Below are 19,981 nucleotides of genomic sequence, written 5' to 3'. Positions count from 1 at the left end.
CATTTCTGAACAATTCTCTGAAATATTTCATGGCTGACGTTTTAGATACAAATATTTATCATTATTAATAATTTGAGGGAAGGTTGCAGGAAAATATTTTCAATCATATAAAAAATGACGGCATATAACCAATTTTACATTTTGCTGCCCTCGTTGAAGGAACTAAAAAAGCAAAATGGCGACCGGTCAGAGAAAGAAAGGCGGTGTTCAGCGGGTCGAGGGCAAGTTGCGGGCTTGTATCGAAAGGGGAGACTATTATGAAGCGCACCAGATGTACAGAACACTTTATTTTAGGTATGGAATAAGATTTCATCCATCCATATGCTACAATTTGACCCAGAAGACATACGTTCTATCATGTCAAAAATTATGAACGATCACTTCTGCTTTCGATTTCTCGTCATTGTTTTCTATAGCTACTGCCCATGACTTGTGAAAACGTCACGCCTGAAAAATAATGCTTATCTTTAAACCCACCAGTTTCTTGCTATTCTCCCACGTGTACATGTATCTACACCATAAAATACTGATATAGAAAATCCGTTTAGTTATTGATTTGCAACCTCCATATTGTAAAACATTGGCTTTATATAAGTTTATGAAAAATATGTGTATTGAGTATTTCAACATCAGATCCCACGAAATATCTGTTCTTCATGACGCTAGATTTTCCCTCAGTCAGTGCTCTTTACTAATCAGACTAACGTTTGCAATTTAGATGCCCGGACTTGAAAACTCTGTATGTTTCAACAAAAACAAATTAGGAAATAATTGCAATTTACAAGGAAATCATTGTCCATCACAAATGTTCATAATCTGTAAAATGTCATTTTGATGATTGAAAATATTATTAATCTGCGGTACATTTCTCTCTCTGTCCATGTAGATACTCTGCCCAAAAGAAATACAACGATGCACTAGAGCTGACATATTCTGGAGCGTCCCTCCTTCTGGAACACAATCAGGTAATTACACATACTGACATGATTCCACCAGGGTACATAATTCTGCCACCATGAAAAGATATGTTTGTTTGTTTGTATTGCAAACCCGGTAAACCACATCAAGGCGTAACACATCAGGTTTGTACTGAAGAGTACAAGCTGCATATCCATACAGATTTATATGATCCACACACCGGGAAGGACCCCTACTCTTTTCGATAAGTGTGGTGGGTTCTTTAACATGCTTGAGTTGTGGCTCTCCTCAAACACGGGACCTCCATTTAACATCCTATCCGAGGGACGTTCCTATTCGAAGCTAGGTACTCATTTTCACCTGAGTGAAGTGGGGAAAGTCTTGTGAAGTGCCTTTCCCAAGGGTACAACGTCAACAGGACAAATCAAGGGACCCCGGATTCGAACCCAGTATCTCTGGGTTCTGGGGCCAAACACCCTGCCACTACGCCACTGCGATGTTCAAACAGATCTCGAACCCAACCTCCCCCAGTATACTGCACTCCTGTATATCTAAACTGTGCATACCTGGGGGGTGCTGCACTACAGATCTCTCAAACCCACTGTCTTTCAAAGTGGCGGATTTATGTAACCTGACAGGTTGATTTTAATGGAGGTTATGTTAAATCATCAAGGAGTGGGCTGGAAAACGTGGGAGGAAGAGAGTTTATCAGCACGAACTTCAACCCAGTAAAACCTAGTGCCTAGTGACCATGTATAGCTATATTTTACTAGACGTTAAACAAGGACAACAAACAAGAAAACATTCTGTTCTGTTGCAAGTGTTGAATGTGATTGGGAATATAATACTACGGTAGTAGAAAAGGGGACAAACCTACCTTAAGTTTGTTTTGCTTATCCTTTATCATGTTCATAGGTCCCATGTGCGAGTTTGATTTGATTATCATCTATTTTGGATACAAAAATGTGTTTTATGCATTATTTTCACAAAATCTGCGACATTTACGACATGTATGTATTTTTTCAAAGGGCTCAGATGAACTTCTGTGATTGTCACACACTGTAGTGAAAAAGTGAAATCTTGGCAGGATAGAGCATACAAAAGTTACTTCATAGATAGATGTCATCCGTAGAATGAAGCATGTGTATCCTTAAACGGCACTAACTGTTCCTTACACTGTTGTTTCCTACCCGCAGCTTTGCAGTGGTGCTGACTTAGCCATGTTGTGGCTGGAGGTACTGACACAGGCCAGTATCCCTGTCAGCAAGGAAAATATAGGTGAGAGACCATAACAATAACATCTTTCTCTGACATCAAGCCTTTGCCATCCTTGTCAGTAAAGGCCCTGTCATCACACAGTCAATAATCGTATATTTGTCGGCTGCCAGAATGTCGCCGAATTTCATAATTGCCCAAAAGTAGAGTGTATTTTCGCCTGAAAATCTATCCCATCACATATGCATTGTACTGGACTCAGCGACCAGTAAGGATAGGACGATCCCTATTATAAGATTGAATTGCACAATGGTCGAGAGCACACCAGGTGTACAGTACTACTGCCGAAAAGGGAAAATGTGACTTAGAGCTTGCAGACCTGTTGGCCTGCTGTTTGACATAGTGAAAATTTTGTTACCAACTTTTAGTGAATGGTTAATTGTAGCTTTTGTTATCATTCCTGTTGCAGATAGAGCAATCAGCCTGTTTAAAGAGCTGGAAGCTGATTCTCCTGAGAGGATATCGTACCTCAATGCCGCACTGAAGTGGACAAAGACTGTCCACCCTGACGAGACGTCTGGACACCCACAGCTTCATAACCAACTAGCTTTAGTCTTCTGGAAAGGTAAACCTACAACAGCTCCATAACCAACTAGCTATAGTCTTCTGGGAAGGTAAACGTACATCTGTATCTGTATATGTATAGCCAGTATAACCGCCTTCACCGTAACACACCAGCTTAGCAGGCACACGGCGCAGCAGCAGCTGGTTATAGTACACTGAACTGCCTGTCACACCTAGTAAAAAATGGTCTACAGAAAACATGCATTTATGTGTTCATTAATAACAGCTTGTAATTCTAATGACAAGCTGCAGTGAGTGTAGCATACGTACATACAGAAAGTTGTATAATCACATGGGTATATGATGTATTATATGTACTGTACATGTGTGTGAAAAATGTGTGTGAAAAATGTCCATACAAATTTTGCACTTGCATTTACATTATCTATGACACCGAATAATGAGAGAAAAATAAGGGAAACCAGTTTGAGAGATTGTACAAGAGAAAAGTGAACCATATGATCTGCAAACCTTGCCTCTCCCAGTTACTGTATTTTTGTGTTGTGTTTTCTCTTGCAGAAAAGAACTACATCCAGTCTAGATACCATTTCCTCCACTGTTCAGATGGACAGGGCTGTGCCACCATGCTGATAGAACTGTCTCTACAACAGGGCTTCCCTAGTGAAGTGGACCTGTTCATAGCTCAAACTGTTTTCCAGTAAGTACTACAGTATCAAGACCTTTAAACCTCTAGATCTGTTTTATCTTTCTAGATGATGGCTTGAATTGTTTATCTGCATAGTTCCTAAATGAAGCAATGAAATGGTATGATCTTTTGTCCTATAGATACCTATGTTTGAACAACAAGAGTGCAGCAAAAGTAACCTACATGACTTACACGGAAAGTCACCCACAGATAGGAGATGGACCTCCCTTCCAGAAGCCTCTCCTTAACTTTGTTTGGTACCTCTTACTTGCAGTTGAAGAGTAAGTACATAGTCTTTATTACATGTTAAGGTACTAGTACAGATCACCTTTAGATAAAGACTTACCTTTTTTTGTCACATTTTTGTTATGTGTGTGCTCGTACATGCATGTGGTTGAGTGAGTTTGTGTGTGTGCATTTGTCTTTGTGTCTGTATGCGCATGCATATGTGTAAATGTTCTTTCTAAGTGTTTTATTTCTTTTCATCACAATATAGTTTAATCTTATTATCTAACCAGAACGTCTACTTACATAATACCTCAATCATTCATCGTAACATAGTGGCATGCGCATAGAAGATATCATAGCTGTTGTGCTATGGGTGTCTTGATCTTATTGCCTCACACACACACACACACACACAGACACACACACACACGCACACACACACACACACACACACACACACACACACACACACACACACACACACACACACACACACCACACTGCCTGGAAACCCCACCTACCAGCACCAGGCTGAACTGCAACCCTATCTGTTTATCTGTTTTCCAGTTGCCTGACTGGTGCTAGCAGTGGTAAGGTGACAGTGTTCTCTGTGCTATGTGATGTGTATCAGCCTTCCATCAGGAGGGATCCTTCATACCTCCAGGTTTGAAGTTTAGAATTTATCAATACTTCTGATCATTAATTACATGTACTGATGTGATCTAAATACTGAATACACTGAAGGATACTAGTGTTTTCCCATGTGTTTTAAATGTATGTAAATTTAACCATTCATTGTCTTCCAAATGATATGTTTCTAAAGTTTACTTCCAGGTTGTTTTTTTCTGTTTATGTCACCTCCTCTGTTTTGTGACTGGGGTCAGTGCTATTGACGAAACAACCAACTTTGGATTCAGTCAAGTAATTTGGCATAGCTTGCAAATTTAAGAACATATTGTAGTATTGCTATGTGTGTTTGTTTGTTTATGAATGGAAAATGCCAAGAGGCTATGACTTATGTATAAAACGTTAAGGTTTTAAACATGCATACATGTATGCGTATGTCTAAGTTTGTGGATTTAACATTTCATAATTAAGAATACCTGATGCCAGACTAAATATCATGCTGGTGTTATGATCGTCAATGTTGTTTAAACTGAATGCTAATGGAGATCTTGATAAAACAAACAAAAGTGTTTATCCTTCCTGTTGTGTTCCCTTTAGTACTTGGACAGAATAGGGCAGCTGTTCTTTGGTCTTCCACCTCCCCAGCAGTCTGGTGGATCAGGATTGCTAGGTTGGTAACTTCATTTCAGCTAAAAGGTTTTCCTGCTCAAGAGGTGTCTTTGGTTGTATAGAAATGATAAACTGTTGTCATGTTACTTAGTAACGTGGATGAACTTTCCTCCTACTAGTAATGTAATGTAGAAAGATTAGAGACATCTTATGTCTCAATTCTTTCTGCATTATAGTAGTAGGAAAGTTGGATGAACTTTCATCCTGCTAGTAGTGTAATGTAGAAAGAATAGAGACATTTTGTGTCTCAATTCTGTCTACAGTAGTAGGAAAGTTGGATGAACTGTCCTCCTGCTACTAAGTGTAATGTAGGAAGATTAGAGACATTTTTTGTCTCAATTCTTTCTACATTATAGTAGGAGGAAAGTTCATCCATGCTGCTATCTATAGGTAACGTAACAACAGTTTATCCTTTCTAGCCAACCAAGGAGGTGTCAGTCAAAGTAATGTAGGCTTTCTGACCTCTTTAGCCTTCTTCAGGATGTGTGACCCACCCCTTTATGATCTCATGGTCATGTGACTCCAGTGGTGGGTCAATGGTGCCTGGAAGTTTAACACCCAAACACTTGATGAGCAATGGTTAATGGGCTGTTTTGCTCTACACACACTTGTTTCTAACTATATCATTGAATTTTTAGAAAAATAGCTTCATGAGTCACCCCATATTGATAGAAGCGAAGAAATTCTGACCACTAAATCTGCCTTTTTGTTCAGCTTGGCCAAGTGTTTGTCCTTCTATGAAGTCTGGTTTCTCAAAATCATAGTCCACAACACACACAACAATACAAACTCTTATAGCTGATGTATTGCAAAAGACACTTGGCGTAAAGTTGTCTAGATGTTTATGCAGATTTCTTGATGTTTTGTTCAGATAATTTGATCCAAAGTTTCCTGCGGGGAGAAGAAGAGGATGCCCCTCCTCCAGCTCAACCAGAAGAAGAGGATGTTGATTAGATTAACTTCTTAAGAGACTCCTACATGTATATAGCATGGGTGCCATCGTCTGTAGTAACTGCTGGCTCAATCGTATCACAGAAAAAAGATTGAGCAAGCGGTCACTATAGGGGATGGCACCCAGGCTAACATGTATAAGGGTGCCAGCAAACGTACGGTGTAGGTTCAGAACCAATTTTTTTCAGCTTTCAATTCATTTATCAAGTGGTGGGTCTTTTATGCCTACCAGCCATGTCCACAGCTTCTCAATGACCCTAGGCAAGTTATGAAGGCTTACACCTCTTCCCTTTGGTAACGAAGTCCCAGCCTGGCATGTTGCTTGTCGCCAATGCTTGAGTAATGGCACTCAAAATGGCTGACAGCATATATGTACATGTATGTGTATATATCATACTTATGATATCATTCAGTCAACTGCAACATCATTCTGGGCATAGAGTTGCTCATAAGTGTAGCCCGGCCTCCGTAAAAAGCAATGACTTACCTACATGTAAGATGAACAGGATTTGGATTGAAAGGTTTAAGAAGTGGATATTATTAACCTTTTCGAAACCGTTTCAAGGTATGTTTGTGCTGCAAACCACCAACCCACCCTCCAGCAAACATGATTTGCATTGTCTTCTCAGTTAGAGGGCTGAAGACATGTCTACTCTGTATATACAAGGAAACAACTGGGGATTTGAATTACATAATGATAAAATGTACTACATGTACAGTTATAATAAATACAGCTGTTAATTTAATGTTAGACAGAAGACCCCCGAATGTATCGTGCTAATTTTTCGTCTCAAACGTATGCAGACCATTGTATTCAACAATGTAGACTCACTGCATTACATGTAATGGTAAGAAATACATGTTTCCAGTTTCTTATATGGGAAAAGAAGTATTGACTATGCACGTCAACCCCAGGCACACTGCCCTTTATGAGATACAAAGGACATGTCGAAAATTATATGGTATTTATAAAAGCTACCAACGAAAATAAAATTAGACTATAAGACCCTATAGTTCAATATGCTGATTCCCTCATAATGTCCAGTTGAAATATATATATAAATAGCTTGCTTTTCCATCTTGTAATTTATTAAACCTTTAGATATTCTTAACAAGTACAGGTATCAAGAACTTGAGGGATGTGCCCATGTGGGCAAGTTTGAGAGTATTGCAGAAAAGTTGTTATTTTCATTTTCAACTCTCTGTTCAACTTCAGAAAGAAGAATTGTTATTAAATGTGACAAGGTTATATCCGACAACATTTATGTGTGCATATTTGTTGAATAGGTCATAAATATAGATGTATTGGTGGGTTCCTGGTAGTTGCTGTTAAAGGCAACCCAAGCAATATTAGGGCCTAAAGTCGGATTTTGAAAGTCAATTTATTTAAGTCATTTCTATACATGATTAGTTCAAACAACAGTACCACAATGTATAGTGACATCCATGATGCAAAAATATGACGGCGTTGTGATGTGAGAACTCACTGAAAATTGTCGTTGGGGTTTTTGTAGGCTCGCGAAAGTAAGGGAATCATTGTACGGCAAGTTTTTCAACGGTTTTAAGATGCTAAAAGTATGAAGTTATCACGCGGATGTGCTAAGTATTGTTAGTAAATGTCACTACTATAAAGATTTCAGCATATTTTCATTTCCATATTTTGGGCTCTAATATTGCTGCCTTTTGAATTTGCTCCGCCCTTGAAAATGTTACATACTCAGGATTCAGCACACCAAGTTTCTTTGTGCATTTACCTCAGCTTGAGCAATTGTAGCTACATTTTGGACCAAGACTACTAAGACAGGATACATTCTTTTACCGAACCAGAGTTTTCTCAGCCTACTAATCTTTCGATAGTCCTTTTACTACCGCCATGAATGAGTATACAACAAAATAGGAATAGGATGATGCTGTCTTTATTTGTGGTCCTATCTTTCTAACATCTTGTTGAAGTATAATATGGTGCATCCGTTTTCAGGATTATCATACCAATAGTTAATCTAGCCTGGTTCTCATGCTCATATTTTACAACAGCATGATTTATATAGGTGTAGTAAGGGTTAGTGAACTGAAATGCAGTAGTAACGTGACTCCTTTATGAAAAGACTTTCAAGTCTTCTCCAGCTGTGGCCGATAGGGGGCGCTCGTACCGGCTGTGGTATGGCAGGAGGGTGGAAGGGGGGCAGTACAGCATCTCCAGTTGGCTGGGTCCTCCATGTAAAGCATTACCGAAGTAGTACTGCAAGACAACATTTTCTTTGTCAGTATGATTGAATTGAAAGCTAGTATAATACATGCTGTTTGGGCATACTTTGGTACCACCGAGGCTGTGTGTGTGTGCGTGGTTGTTGTCAGGATCGTGTACTGTAGGACACTGGAATTGCCCTTGGTGCTGATTTCTTAGATGTTACGTACAGAACTTTTGACAATGGAGTCCTTTAGCTCGCCTTTACTCATCGGTGCAATCAATCAATTTTGACCAAAAACGCAAATATAAACACGTCAACACATTTTTTCACCTGCTTTGTCCTCATGTTTGATATGATGCTCTTCAGTGCGTCGTTTTCACGCTTGAGGTCGAAGTTTTCCCAGCGAATGCGACGTAGTTCCGCTCGGTCACCATCGCGGTTGAGGCGGTACAACTCCGAGGTGCGCTGCAGGGAGTCCCGTTGATCGCGGTACCGCTGCAACACCAAGCCCAAATCCTAAACGGCACAGAAATATAATCCACTTGATACAATCAAAACTGTATAAGTGACCGTCTCTACGTAATGACAACCTACTCAGTGCGACCACATTTTGTTGGTCCCTTAGATTATTTTTGCCATTGACATAAGCATTTACAATCCTGTCTACGTTGACCAGACTTCATCGGTCCCATGCAGTCGTTTTGGAAAATTTTCACTGTACTGTTCCCTTACAAAAATTGAGGGGGGGTGGAACCAAACCCGTCTTGTTTCTAGATCGATTCCAAAATTTACTTTTAGTGCCCTTCTGCGACAACGGATGGTCATGCGTATATGGCGAATAATGATATATATTTGTGTTGATGAATGCCAGTGCTCAAAACCTCGCATTAGGTTGACAAAGTGCGTAAAGCATTGGAGTGTCCAAGTATCTAGATGCCAGCCTGCACCGCACTAACCATGTACGGATAGTTGTTAACTATACTCATTTTTATTATTGATTATGAAGCACTTCGGTAGTCGAGTGTTATGAAGAAATTGGGACTTCTAATTAAAATTTGTCGTTCTGAAGTGCAGCGAGTAGGTACGCATCTGAGTAACGAGGCTGTTGTAGTTCCTTTTAACATGCTCGACGCACCTCCTCGATCATGGGACCCTACGCGACGAATGCAGCCCCACTGCCCCAACCAGGATGCCCGTCCTGGATTCGAACCGGTCTCCCAGTTACCAACTAATGCTAGGGTCACATCTCCAAGTCGGGGCCCTTCCGGGCAGTTTTCCGGAACGATAAGTACGGCACAAAAGACAACAAAAGACATAAACGTAAAAATTGTTATTTATGAGCATGATTTGTGTATATTTCTTGATATGAATTCTTATTTTACGTTCTCGCAAACAGCCCGGCCGGGCCCCGGTTTGGAAATGTGACCTTAGCATAACTGGATTCATTGGCTCAACTGTGAGGCTGCTACCAATTGAGCTACAGAGATAAATGCACGGGTGAGTCCCACTAACCTCCAGTCTCGTCTCCATGTCTCGGCACCTCGCCCTGAGCCCAATCATGTCCTGAAACAATCAGGCTCGAAATCACTTCACACAATCTCCATTATTTTTCAAGAGGTGGCCATAACCACATACATGTACCTGAAAAAATTTGCCAATACATCGTGTATTGTGACTTAGATAAGATAGCAGACGAGTGTCATGTCATGGTAGGCTGTACTTTATACAATATGATATAATGAGGGAAACATCCAGTATATACAACATGTGTGCCCTAGTTTTCGACATCTAAATAGCACAGAAAAATCTTAATCTACAGCTGTCTTTAAAAGCGAGAAATGTTGAACCTGAACAGACTAGTACACATTAATCATTGTCGATGTACATGTAAGGATCAGGGTAACACTTTAAAAGCAGGCCACTCCATGAAAATTAAACACCAATCTGAGTCGATGAATTGTAAAAGCAGATCGAACGGTTGCATAGACCATATCCAACTAGCAAAAGGAGTTTTATTTCAACCGGGGGAGTTTTATTGCAACTCCGGTTGCAATAAAAGACCCTTTTTACCAATTGAATACGGTCTTTGCAACACCGTTAGATCTGCTTGGAGATTAGATGGATTGTCCAATTGTAGAGAGATGAGGATGGTAGTTTGGCGAGATTTATCGCTTTTTATGTGGTTAAATATATCTAGTGTGCTTCTAAAACAGGTAAAATATTTTGATTTTACGAAACTAAATCTACCTTACTGTACAAATAATTTCTTGGAAAAAACGCGGTGCCACTCTGGTTGCATTTGCAAGCGTACGTAAGCTGTGAACACAACTGTCTTACATTACAAAATGAAGGGGGAGACAAAAAGGTGTCTCCCCCGCACAACATGCAAAATACAAAAAACACACAATTACAATGAAGAAATATACTATTAATAAACCAGTACAAACCCAATATAACGACAAAAATCAGAACATGTTTATAGTGCAGCCTTGTGGCCATACAAGCAGGTCAACTGCAAAACGATGTCCATGTGCAAGGAACGTCACTATCATACACTTTTATAAACCTGTTATGTAAAGGATTCAACAGCTTCCGTTTGAAGCTTTACAGGAGATTACCCTGTAATAAAGTTTTGACGGACGCGGAGACCACCGGAAGATAAGGGACTGACGCGGTAGGATGGTATCTGACAGCCGATCTGCTGACAGGAAATTGGAACTGTTGACAGCAGTCAGGAGAGAGGCGACCTCGAATTTTTCAATCTGATACGTAACGTAACAGCTAGCAACTGAATACAATTTGGAAATAACCAGACGTTTCAGTAGTCTCTACCAGACTAACCGCGCCGGCTATAGGGAGAAGGCACCGGGATAAGACAGTCTCCAGGGTTGCAATATTTGACCCTATCTCCATAGCCGACCCCCTTCATACAGTTGACTCTATTTGGCCAATTGCTACTATTTTCCCAGCGACCTGCAGAGGCTGGTAGAGTCTAACGTTTCAGACAGAATCCGCTGTCTTTCGGCAGTGACTGGACGAGGAACGGGGGTTCCCAGTTTTTTTTTATCAAAACACTAAATCGATAAGTACGTGACGTGAAGACAACTCTTGGATGCTTGTATAGAGGACGGGATCAAGACAACGTTGTGTGTTAAGAAGTCATGATCAATTGGCTGCTGTTGGAGGGTACAGGAGCTACTAATGTTGTCTCGCGGGGTGGTAGGGTAAAATCCATTGTTTTCTCCCGGGGGTTCCCCATACAAAAGCAGATCTAGATTTCAAAATAACGATTTGTGATAATCTGCATCTGTATCTATATAGCCGGTACAACCGCCATTAGGCGTAACACACCAGCTTCGCAGGCACGTGGCGCGGCAGCAGCTGGTTATATTACACCGAACGGTCTGTTACACCTAGTCTTTGCATATCTGACTGCAACCGTTCTTTAAAGCTACTTAGTGAAGATGCTCCTATAGTACTTGGTGACAACGAGTTTCAATCTATGGTGGAACCTCATGATGCTGACTTAAAAGACGTTTGCCCTATCTGAGTGCATTTCCTAGTTACCATGTTTAGACGATAGACCTCCTCTGATTGCAGCTTAGTCGTATAGTACCGGTCCTCTGATTGGCTGTCGCGAACCGTCGAACTCGACATCTGCGTCCCCCTGTTTGACCGCTTCATCTTTTAATCTATTCACTGCGCTGTGTAGAGAGGGTGTACGATTGTTGTTGACGAGTAAACACCTTGTTTACAGTGACGTTACCATGGAACGTCGTGTTTGTTACGATTAAGAAATCAAACGAACTGAACTGCAAGGTGAAGATGTTCTAGAACATAAAAAAAGTTGTTTCCATTCATACGTAGTAATGGAAACGCTGAAGTAGTCATGAATGCATTTAATCGACGAGGATACTACAACCCAGGAATTCCGGCCTAGATGGGGTAGGGAATTTCCCGAGCAGCCTTCGTAACCCCTGCTTCTCCTAATGGGACATTGAAGTCATGCTTGTCTCGAGCATGAATGTTTCTGACCTAGGGCGAAGAGATGCTGCTACAGTAAGAATTAGTTCAGTGCTTTGATGAGTGGCCCCCTACGGCCTTGCACTGAGCGAGTTCGTTGAAAAAAATTCACTTTCGAAATGAGAAACTTTTTCTCGACTATTAAACAGTACCGTACGTCATTTATAGTTTGAAGAAGAAACGGAAACACGTTGAAAATGTTTCAATTCAAAGTTACCAACCGAAATGACCAAATTTCGTCCTTCCTACAAACCACTATAATGTAAAACTCGCTGTCATCTGCTACTGGATTGGCCTTTGAAAAACCCTTAGTTAGATTTACAGGGCCCGATTTACACGGGGAAATTTTCTTGACATGCGACAAATGCGGGAGTCCCAGGACACTTCCTATCAATGTGTGTAAAAATGAAATTTGCGTCGTCGTCCGTCCAGAAATGTTCCTCGTGTAAATAGGGAATCCCATCGTCGCAGCTAGCCTGGATGCCAGACCCTGCGCGAAACTATATTACGTCCGTCGGCCGAGGAAACAACTTGTCCCGCTACCCCCAATCATCTCTCTATCGTACCGGCTTATTCTAGGTAGGGTACCAACTCGGCAGCAAGCAGACTCTCCGACAGAAACGGGGCATATGATAAAAAGGTCACAAGCTTCTACACCAACCTCTGCTTGGAGAGTAAACTTTGTGAACATGTATGTTTCTCCCCCATAGCTATAGCCCAGCCCAAGGGTCTAGCAGAATGGGATTGGTTCGTCGCCGCCTGCGAAGCTAGCCTGGTTAGTAAGCGAAAAAGATCTAGACAGTAGATTAAGGCAGCGGTTACTACGAACGATAGCACCCATGCTACTGTGAAGCTGTTGTGTTGCACGTACGCCAGGGCGGCGGTTTATTGTGCGACTTCAGCATCACAAATTAGAGAAACACATCCGGACTGGTCGGAGAGGGGATTTAGCACAAGGAAAGTCGTCATTCAGGCCAGAATGAAATCAGCTCTTATTTCCTCTCCAGGAAAGGAAGACCTTGTCGATTTACAACACAGATGATTCAGTTTTCCCCAAGATCGTTGCGAATGATGTGTCTTTATGAGTTTACCGGCCGGTATCAGCTATGTGGGCGGACGGCCTTCAGGGTTTTCCCCGAGATATTGGCTGGCTAGCTGGCTGTTTGCTTGTTTATTTATTTGTGTGTGTGTGTGTGTGTGTGTGTGTGTGTGTGTGTGTGTGTGTGTGTGTGTGTGTGTGTGTGTGTGTGTCTGTTTGCAGGTCGGTCGGTCGGTTGGATGAACTGTCTGTCTGTCTGTCTGTCTGTCTGTCTGTCTGTCTGTCTGTTTGCAGGTCGGTCGGTCGGTTGGATGAACTAACGTGGAAACGATCGAACGAATGGACGTAAATGCCTGGTGACTATCTAATCTCCTCAGGGTCAAGAAGAAACAAATTGCGCGCTCATACCACTGTCAAAATACCAGATTTATCAAAAGTATCTGTGGTAAACCTTAACCTTTGTGGGGTGGGGGTGTGTGCGATTCGATTTCAGAAAAAAAGATCTTGATTCGAATGATCTCGAATCCATACGCAGGAAGTACCATCTGCCAACCATGTGGGATAAGATAATCATCCTTTAATGGCCTAACATTGAGCAACAATCCATTCACAAGAATTCACAATAACGCCTTGCGTTATATGGAGCAATCTACGGAGCAATCTACGCTGACATGAAGGCGGGTTGCGCTCGATCTCTGAGTGCATTTTCTACTTTCCATGTTGCAGACGGTAGAGCATCTCTGATTCAAGCTTAGTCTGATGATACCGGTCCTCTGATTGGCCCATGTTATAGCACTTCATTTTACCAGTACAGTCCAAGCACTGTAACGGTAAGATACCACCAACGAGAAAGTAATTCTGCCCTGCGGTACGGTATTTCTCGTTGACGTTGTTAATGGAAGTTCCTCAATGACACTTATGCAAGCTACAAAGAGAGTGTAATGGTGATGTTAGTTGTATAACGTATTTACTGTCCTTTGCTTCCGCCGCTTTTAACTCACTGATTTAACATCTTGGCGCTCTTTTGATAGCCTTGAAGCAATGCTTTATATGCTGTGCATCAGATGAAATTGCTATCCAAGGTTACATTCCTTATTTCTTGTACCAAAATGCTCCCTTTCTAATTCCACAACCTGACGTATGATGTGGAATGAGAGTTCTCCAAGCAGAAGTTAGACCCCGGCTGGTTTTGAACGCCTTTTCAGGCGTTTTGTCGGGATTTCTATTTTTTTCTTTTTTTTTCCATCCAAACCTGACAAAATAGTTAGCCCCATAAATAGGTAAAGTTATTGGTAGTCCCATTGCCTTTCTGTGGTTGTAGCCGGCAGTGCCAGTGGGTTGTTGTCCACAGTGTATGTCCAATGCCGCAAGTATGAAATTCCCTTTATTCACCCCTGTGGAATTATAGTGTTTTCTCATTGATTATGCAAATGAGGTCTTATATTGCGTAATTGATATCGATATTTCTCTCTTTACCTATGTCACATGCATGAGAATCCTTTAATGGAATGCAGTGGATTCAGAAACGTACTTCGTCGATTGTATCCTGATTTGCATAATGGCATTTGATTATGTCAATCATCACTTCGGCTATCTACAAACCAAAAGTTGACGATCTGTGAACCCATTTTCGAGTTATTCTCTCCCAAAGTTCGAAATAATATTTCTCTCTGCAGTTTAAAAACCGGTAGGGGGCTCAAACCTACAGTACTCTCTGTGCCAAGAGCTATTTACAAACCAAAACACACAGCATGCCCAGAACACGAGATATTAATACCCGAGGTTCCACTGCAGTATCGTAGAAAGTCACTAGGAGGCCCATTGTCGAACTTGATCTTCGTTATTTCGACCCCAACCTACCTACCAAATATGATAACGATCCATCCACAGGTTTTTCAGAGTTATGCCGTGCACAAACACATAGACAGACACATTAACTGCACTCAAACATAACCTTCTCGGCGAATGACATATAGAAATAACAAGGCTATTATTACCTTAACATTAATCAAGGGTCGGTACAATTGTATGTATTATGTATTTCATATTTCAATCACTTTGTGTATTTAAATATTCAGTTACGTTGTTACTATCATTAATTTGATACGCTTTACTTCAGTCATATCTTATTTATTTTACGTTTGTTCAGAAACTTCCTTAAGTTTGTCATTGTCTCTGTCAATTCTTATTTAGTTTTTCTGTGGCGCTGTAAAATGAGTCGATGTACTTGAGTGTAGTGCCACTATGTCCATGTGTATCTTGTTTTCTGATTAAAAAAAATAACAAGGCTAATCTTCTGAGTACGACTTGCTAATAATCCCCTTTTCCCTTTTCTTACATCCAAACGAAGGGCTTCAACCCGTCGTGTGAAAATGTCAACTTTATAGACATAACGCTCGAGGGCATAAGCAGGAACATTAGAGTAATGAATACTGACAGATGGTGCTCGCGATCGCTTCCGGCAAAGGATGCTGACAAACGTGACTAGATGTGCTACGTGCGCCCATACCGCTCAAAAATGGCGCGCGGAGAATTACACAATAAAACCTGCATTTCTGCCATTGTTGAGGTAAAAATGCTCATCATTTCCTACTTATTTTCGCCTATACTTTTGTGCAAAAGTAACCAAAATGTAATATGGTATCGCCACATTCATATCAAATTTTTCTTTCATGATTTAGCCTTTAGTGAATGCGTGACAATCTTGGGCAACACAATGTTCTCCCCTTGAATTGGGAGAGATGTGTATTGAGACAATAGTGAATAGCTGCTATTGCTATGTTCACTAACACCTCTATTACAGATGCACTCTATATTATACATGATTACACCTGATAACAAAAGGTGTTGATGACCTAGGCTGGGTTTTACACACGCATTTTCCAAGCATACTCGGAGTAAGTCGAAGTCCGAGGAGAGAGGGGCTCAATTCGCACTTTCTTGTGTAAATCCACTGAGTCTACTCCCGGTGAGTTATTCAATGGTCCCGAATAAATATTCATTCGGTCGAGTCCACACCTGCCATTGGAACTGCGCTCTCGCATCCACACTCAAGTTCTCAGAACCTGGGGTCTATGATGTGGGTAACGTAAGGTGACCAATTAACGTCCAATTTATTCAAAAGGTATTTATCCTAAAACCGCGCGGACAGAGTCAAATGTTAAACCCATGGACAGAAATATCAGCTCTTCTAAAAAGAAAATGCATGGTCTGTAAGTTGTTCTCCGCCTATTAAACGCCGTACGAGCATGTTTTTATACTGATGTATATGATGTAAAATTGTGCTAGCGTAACCCATTATCGTCCACCTCAGTCTTTTCCCTTCTGGCGCTATGCTTGAAGAACATAGACCATAAAAAATGCATTATAACTATCCAAAGTGGTCTACAGACAAATGATAGTAAAGTCATTATGTTTGACCCGCCGCTTGCTTGACGCGATGGAACAAAACAATTTTGATCTGTGAATTTCAACGACATGCGCGGCACGTGGCGTTCACGTGATAAACGCATGGCTATTATGTTTTGCCGTGCAAAAATTAACCACCAGTCCGGGGGTCGCTAGCTTGTATCAAACCTTCCTAAAACTGGTAAGAGTTTCAAACCTCGAATCACCATGGATAGTCTCAATATCAAAGAAAGTTTTAACGTCAGCTACTTTTAAAAGATACTAGCTATCGTGTAAGTTAGAAACACATGAAGTACGCGGTGTCGAATTACATATGAAATACGTCATGCACGACGATTCCGTGCAACTTGTTGTTACTGGTTCAGGAGTTTATTCTGTTATGTTGCTGGACGGAAACATTTTTCATTGTTTTGTATAAAAGAGAAAGATAGCTAAGGATCATACTTATGACGTTCTTTATTGCTCATGGTGACAGGCTTTGGCATAATATACCGTGACTTGTGGACATGACCCAAACTGGACGTAAACTGCTCCCGCACGTAAATAGGTCATATTACGTTGCATAAAGTACGTTTCAGTAGTACGGACAAAATTCTTGAAGACCTGGTAAAAAGTCGCATGTGAAAGAAATCCAAATGTCAATTGTGATGTGTGGTGTAGGAATATGTCGATCGGCTTTGAGGCAATATTATTTGAATTGTAAATCTTTTTCCCCAGATTTCGTGAAGCCATAGTATAGCCGAATAAGCCCACTCGTAGGTTCGAGTACGCATGTACTATGTCAAAGGTGAAGGCCCCTGGCTTGTTAACAGTTCTCGTCTGGACATTGTCTCGATTTGCATAACAACGTCCAGACGGGTTTTGTTTACGTCTCAGGGGCCTTCACCTTTGGTACTGCACGTACATGCGTAGTCGAATCTACGAGTGGTCTTATTGGGTTTATCGGGACTCTGCTGGCCAATTCGATTCAATCCACCCCGAGAAGTTGATTGGATCAATTCGAATCAATCCCAAATTGGGCTGTTTACATTCAGGAAAATCTATTCGAATCGATTTGAATTGGCCCTCAATGGCGGATAGATTCGCATAGATTTTGCCGAGTATGAACACGGCCCAAATGCTTCGGAAGTCTCGGCCCAAAAGTCGACCTGGACTTTAATAATAAGTTTAACAGAAACGCTCGCGGCGTGGACAAACAGTAATTAGTTTTATTTGCAGAGATTGACGGTCTGGCAATTTGGGCTTGCGTCCAGTACATCCTGATAATGAATGTTTTATCATCTTTGTTATTTAGTCATGTTCTTTTATTGACTAGGCTAACATGTAGTTATGGCTGCTTAAAGGCACCCAGAGCATTTTATAAGATTTGAAAATTGGAAATATTCTAGTTGGTGTAATCTTTATGAACTTACCACATTTGCGTTCGGATTTCTTTTCAAAAGTGTGCAAAAACGGCACAAAAATAATCTACATGGTAATATTTTAGTTTCACGCGCCTACTGTAAATACTGTAGATACCATAGCCCCGCCCACCTCCGTCAAAACGTAGAAATGCAAATTCAAAACATAAAAATGCAACTATTTGACGGCATGCAGTCACTCTCTCATTGGTCGAACCGCTAATTGTGATGGACAGTCAGGATCAACGACATCGTATCTTTGCTCATTTAATTTCGATATGTACTGGTATAGTGTTATTGAAACTTACTATGTATAGGAATGACTAGAAATTGGAGTTTTTTTTATTCAAGTTTCAAGCTTCAGAAAATACACTGGATGCCTTTAAAGTACCTGTACTGCAGTTTCTCTTACATGTGCAGGTTCACTGCGCGCATGCGTCTGTAGACATCTCTCTCCAGAATGTTCTATTTCGGCCTAGGGATCAGGACCTCCAGTTGGCTCTACTGACCCCTAGCCCCCCATCCCTAACTCCACATTTCAATCCCCCTCACACCATCCCTAACTCAATTAGACTTCCCCCCATTACCAGACACCAGTGGTGACCGTGGTTAGTATCTAGGGAGAATGTATTGCACTGTTTTTGATCGTTCATTACATCATCCCTATTCTGTGGAAGTAGCCAAGATTCAACGGACTGAGTAAAAGTCCATTACTTGGATTGAAAACCTTTCAATGTCAAAAGCGGTTGGGCACAATTACTTTCTCATTGGTGGTTTAACCAAACTAATGAAGAAAAAAATTCCCCCTGGAAAATTTAAATCAATGACAGTTACATCAAGTAAATAAACATGATAGATAATGTTAATGACAGTAATGCTGCGTAAAGGAAGATGACAAATAATGACAGCAATGTCACGTAAATGAACATGACAAATATTGACAGTAATGTTACGTAAAGCATAATGACAAAATACAGTAATATTTTTAGCCTGAGTATCAGCCTCCGTAGTGACCGCTGGCTCAAAAAAATCGTTTGCTTACCACGTAGTTAGCAAGCGACTTTTTTGAGCCAGCGGTCACTACGGAGGCTGGCATTCAGGCTATAATATTTTATCACTACCTTGCATTTATATACTTGCTCATTTTGTAGCTTCTTTGCACGATTTACAGAGTATGGGTTATTGTAAAACGATTTCTGATTCTGTTAGTCTATAATCAGATATGTTTGCCAGGTAGGAAAACGACACCAATCATGTAGCGAACCGATTGTAGGGAACTGACAATGTAGCGAAACGACCGGTTACCTTCCTTTGTACAATTTCGTTCCAAGCGACGTACAGCTTTTAATGATTTTCAATTGAATGAAGACTTTGAAAGAAGACTTTAGAGAAATGCACCAGACTCAGACTGACGTTAAAACCATCATCACTTGCCAAAATTGTACATAATAATACTGTTTTTTTAAATATTTCTCCACCATACGGAACAGAGCGCCGCTTACATTTAAAAGATTAGACATTACAAAATTTTGCTGAGGGGTGACGGCAGTTCACCTCCGCCCATAGCGCAGCTGTGTTCAAAGGAAGAAATAACCGCCATGGTGCAGGTGGTAATTAGGTCCTTTGAGAGATATAAATGTGGAACATTAGGGTAAACAACTTCAAAGAAATAACGCATTTGAATTTTCTTGTCATCTGGTGCTTCAGTGGGCTTTTTACGGACCACAAATCAGCGTAAATCAAACCCAACGCTTGTCTAACTTAGCCTCTACCAGGCCCCGCGGATCGCTGGGAAAATAGTAGAAATTGGCCAAATAGAGTGAGCTGTATGCTAAGGGAGTCTGCTACGGAGAGAGGGTCAAATCTACAATCGCATATATTCTCCCTATAGCCGGCGTAGTTAGTCTGGTAGAGACTATGTCTAACTAGGGTTCAATGACCAAAAACCTTCGCAAAGCAATATCATTAGTAACTATATGGAGTTCACATAAGCTGTATAACATATAACTTAAAACCTTGACTTCTACATAACTTGTCAAAAATA

General features: G+C 40.9%; 2 protein-coding genes across 3 annotated transcripts; one reads left to right on the top strand and one right to left on the bottom strand.

Annotated features, from left to right (window-relative positions):
* Positions 1–143: 143 nt before the first annotated feature.
* On the top strand, positions 144–6,368 carry LOC136439822 (Golgi to ER traffic protein 4 homolog). Its single transcript, XM_066435437.1, has 9 exons — positions 144–294; positions 887–965; positions 2,115–2,196; positions 2,603–2,758; positions 3,277–3,415; positions 3,544–3,684; positions 4,199–4,295; positions 4,856–4,928; positions 5,799–6,368. The coding sequence occupies exons 1-9, from the start codon at positions 176–178 to the stop codon at positions 5,879–5,881; spliced, it is 969 nt and encodes a 322-aa protein (XP_066291534.1). The 5' UTR covers positions 144–175; the 3' UTR covers positions 5,882–6,368.
* Positions 6,369–7,778: 1,410 nt separating this feature from the next.
* Positions 7,779–11,853, bottom strand: LOC136439824 (uncharacterized). 2 transcript variants are annotated; one of them, XM_066435441.1, is made up of 4 exons: positions 11,635–11,853; positions 9,580–9,630; positions 8,398–8,562; positions 7,779–8,117 (listed from the first exon to the last, which is right to left on the bottom strand). In XM_066435441.1, exons 1-4 carry the CDS (start codon positions 11,749–11,751, stop codon positions 7,974–7,976), a joined length of 477 nt encoding a protein of 158 aa, XP_066291538.1. In that variant the 5' UTR covers positions 11,752–11,853; the 3' UTR covers positions 7,779–7,973. The 2 variants fall into 2 exon arrangements, with proteins under 2 accessions (XP_066291538.1, XP_066291537.1); XM_066435440.1 differs by having other exon boundaries at positions 8,398–8,583; positions 11,635–11,851.
* Between the last annotated feature and the right edge of the window lie 8,128 nt (positions 11,854–19,981).

Source organism: Branchiostoma lanceolatum, chromosome 8 (genome assembly GCF_035083965.1).
Source record: "Branchiostoma lanceolatum isolate klBraLanc5 chromosome 8, klBraLanc5.hap2, whole genome shotgun sequence".
Lineage (NCBI taxonomy): Eukaryota > Metazoa > Chordata > Leptocardii > Amphioxiformes > Branchiostomatidae > Branchiostoma > Branchiostoma lanceolatum.
This window is presented reverse-complemented; position numbering and strand designations above follow the sequence as displayed.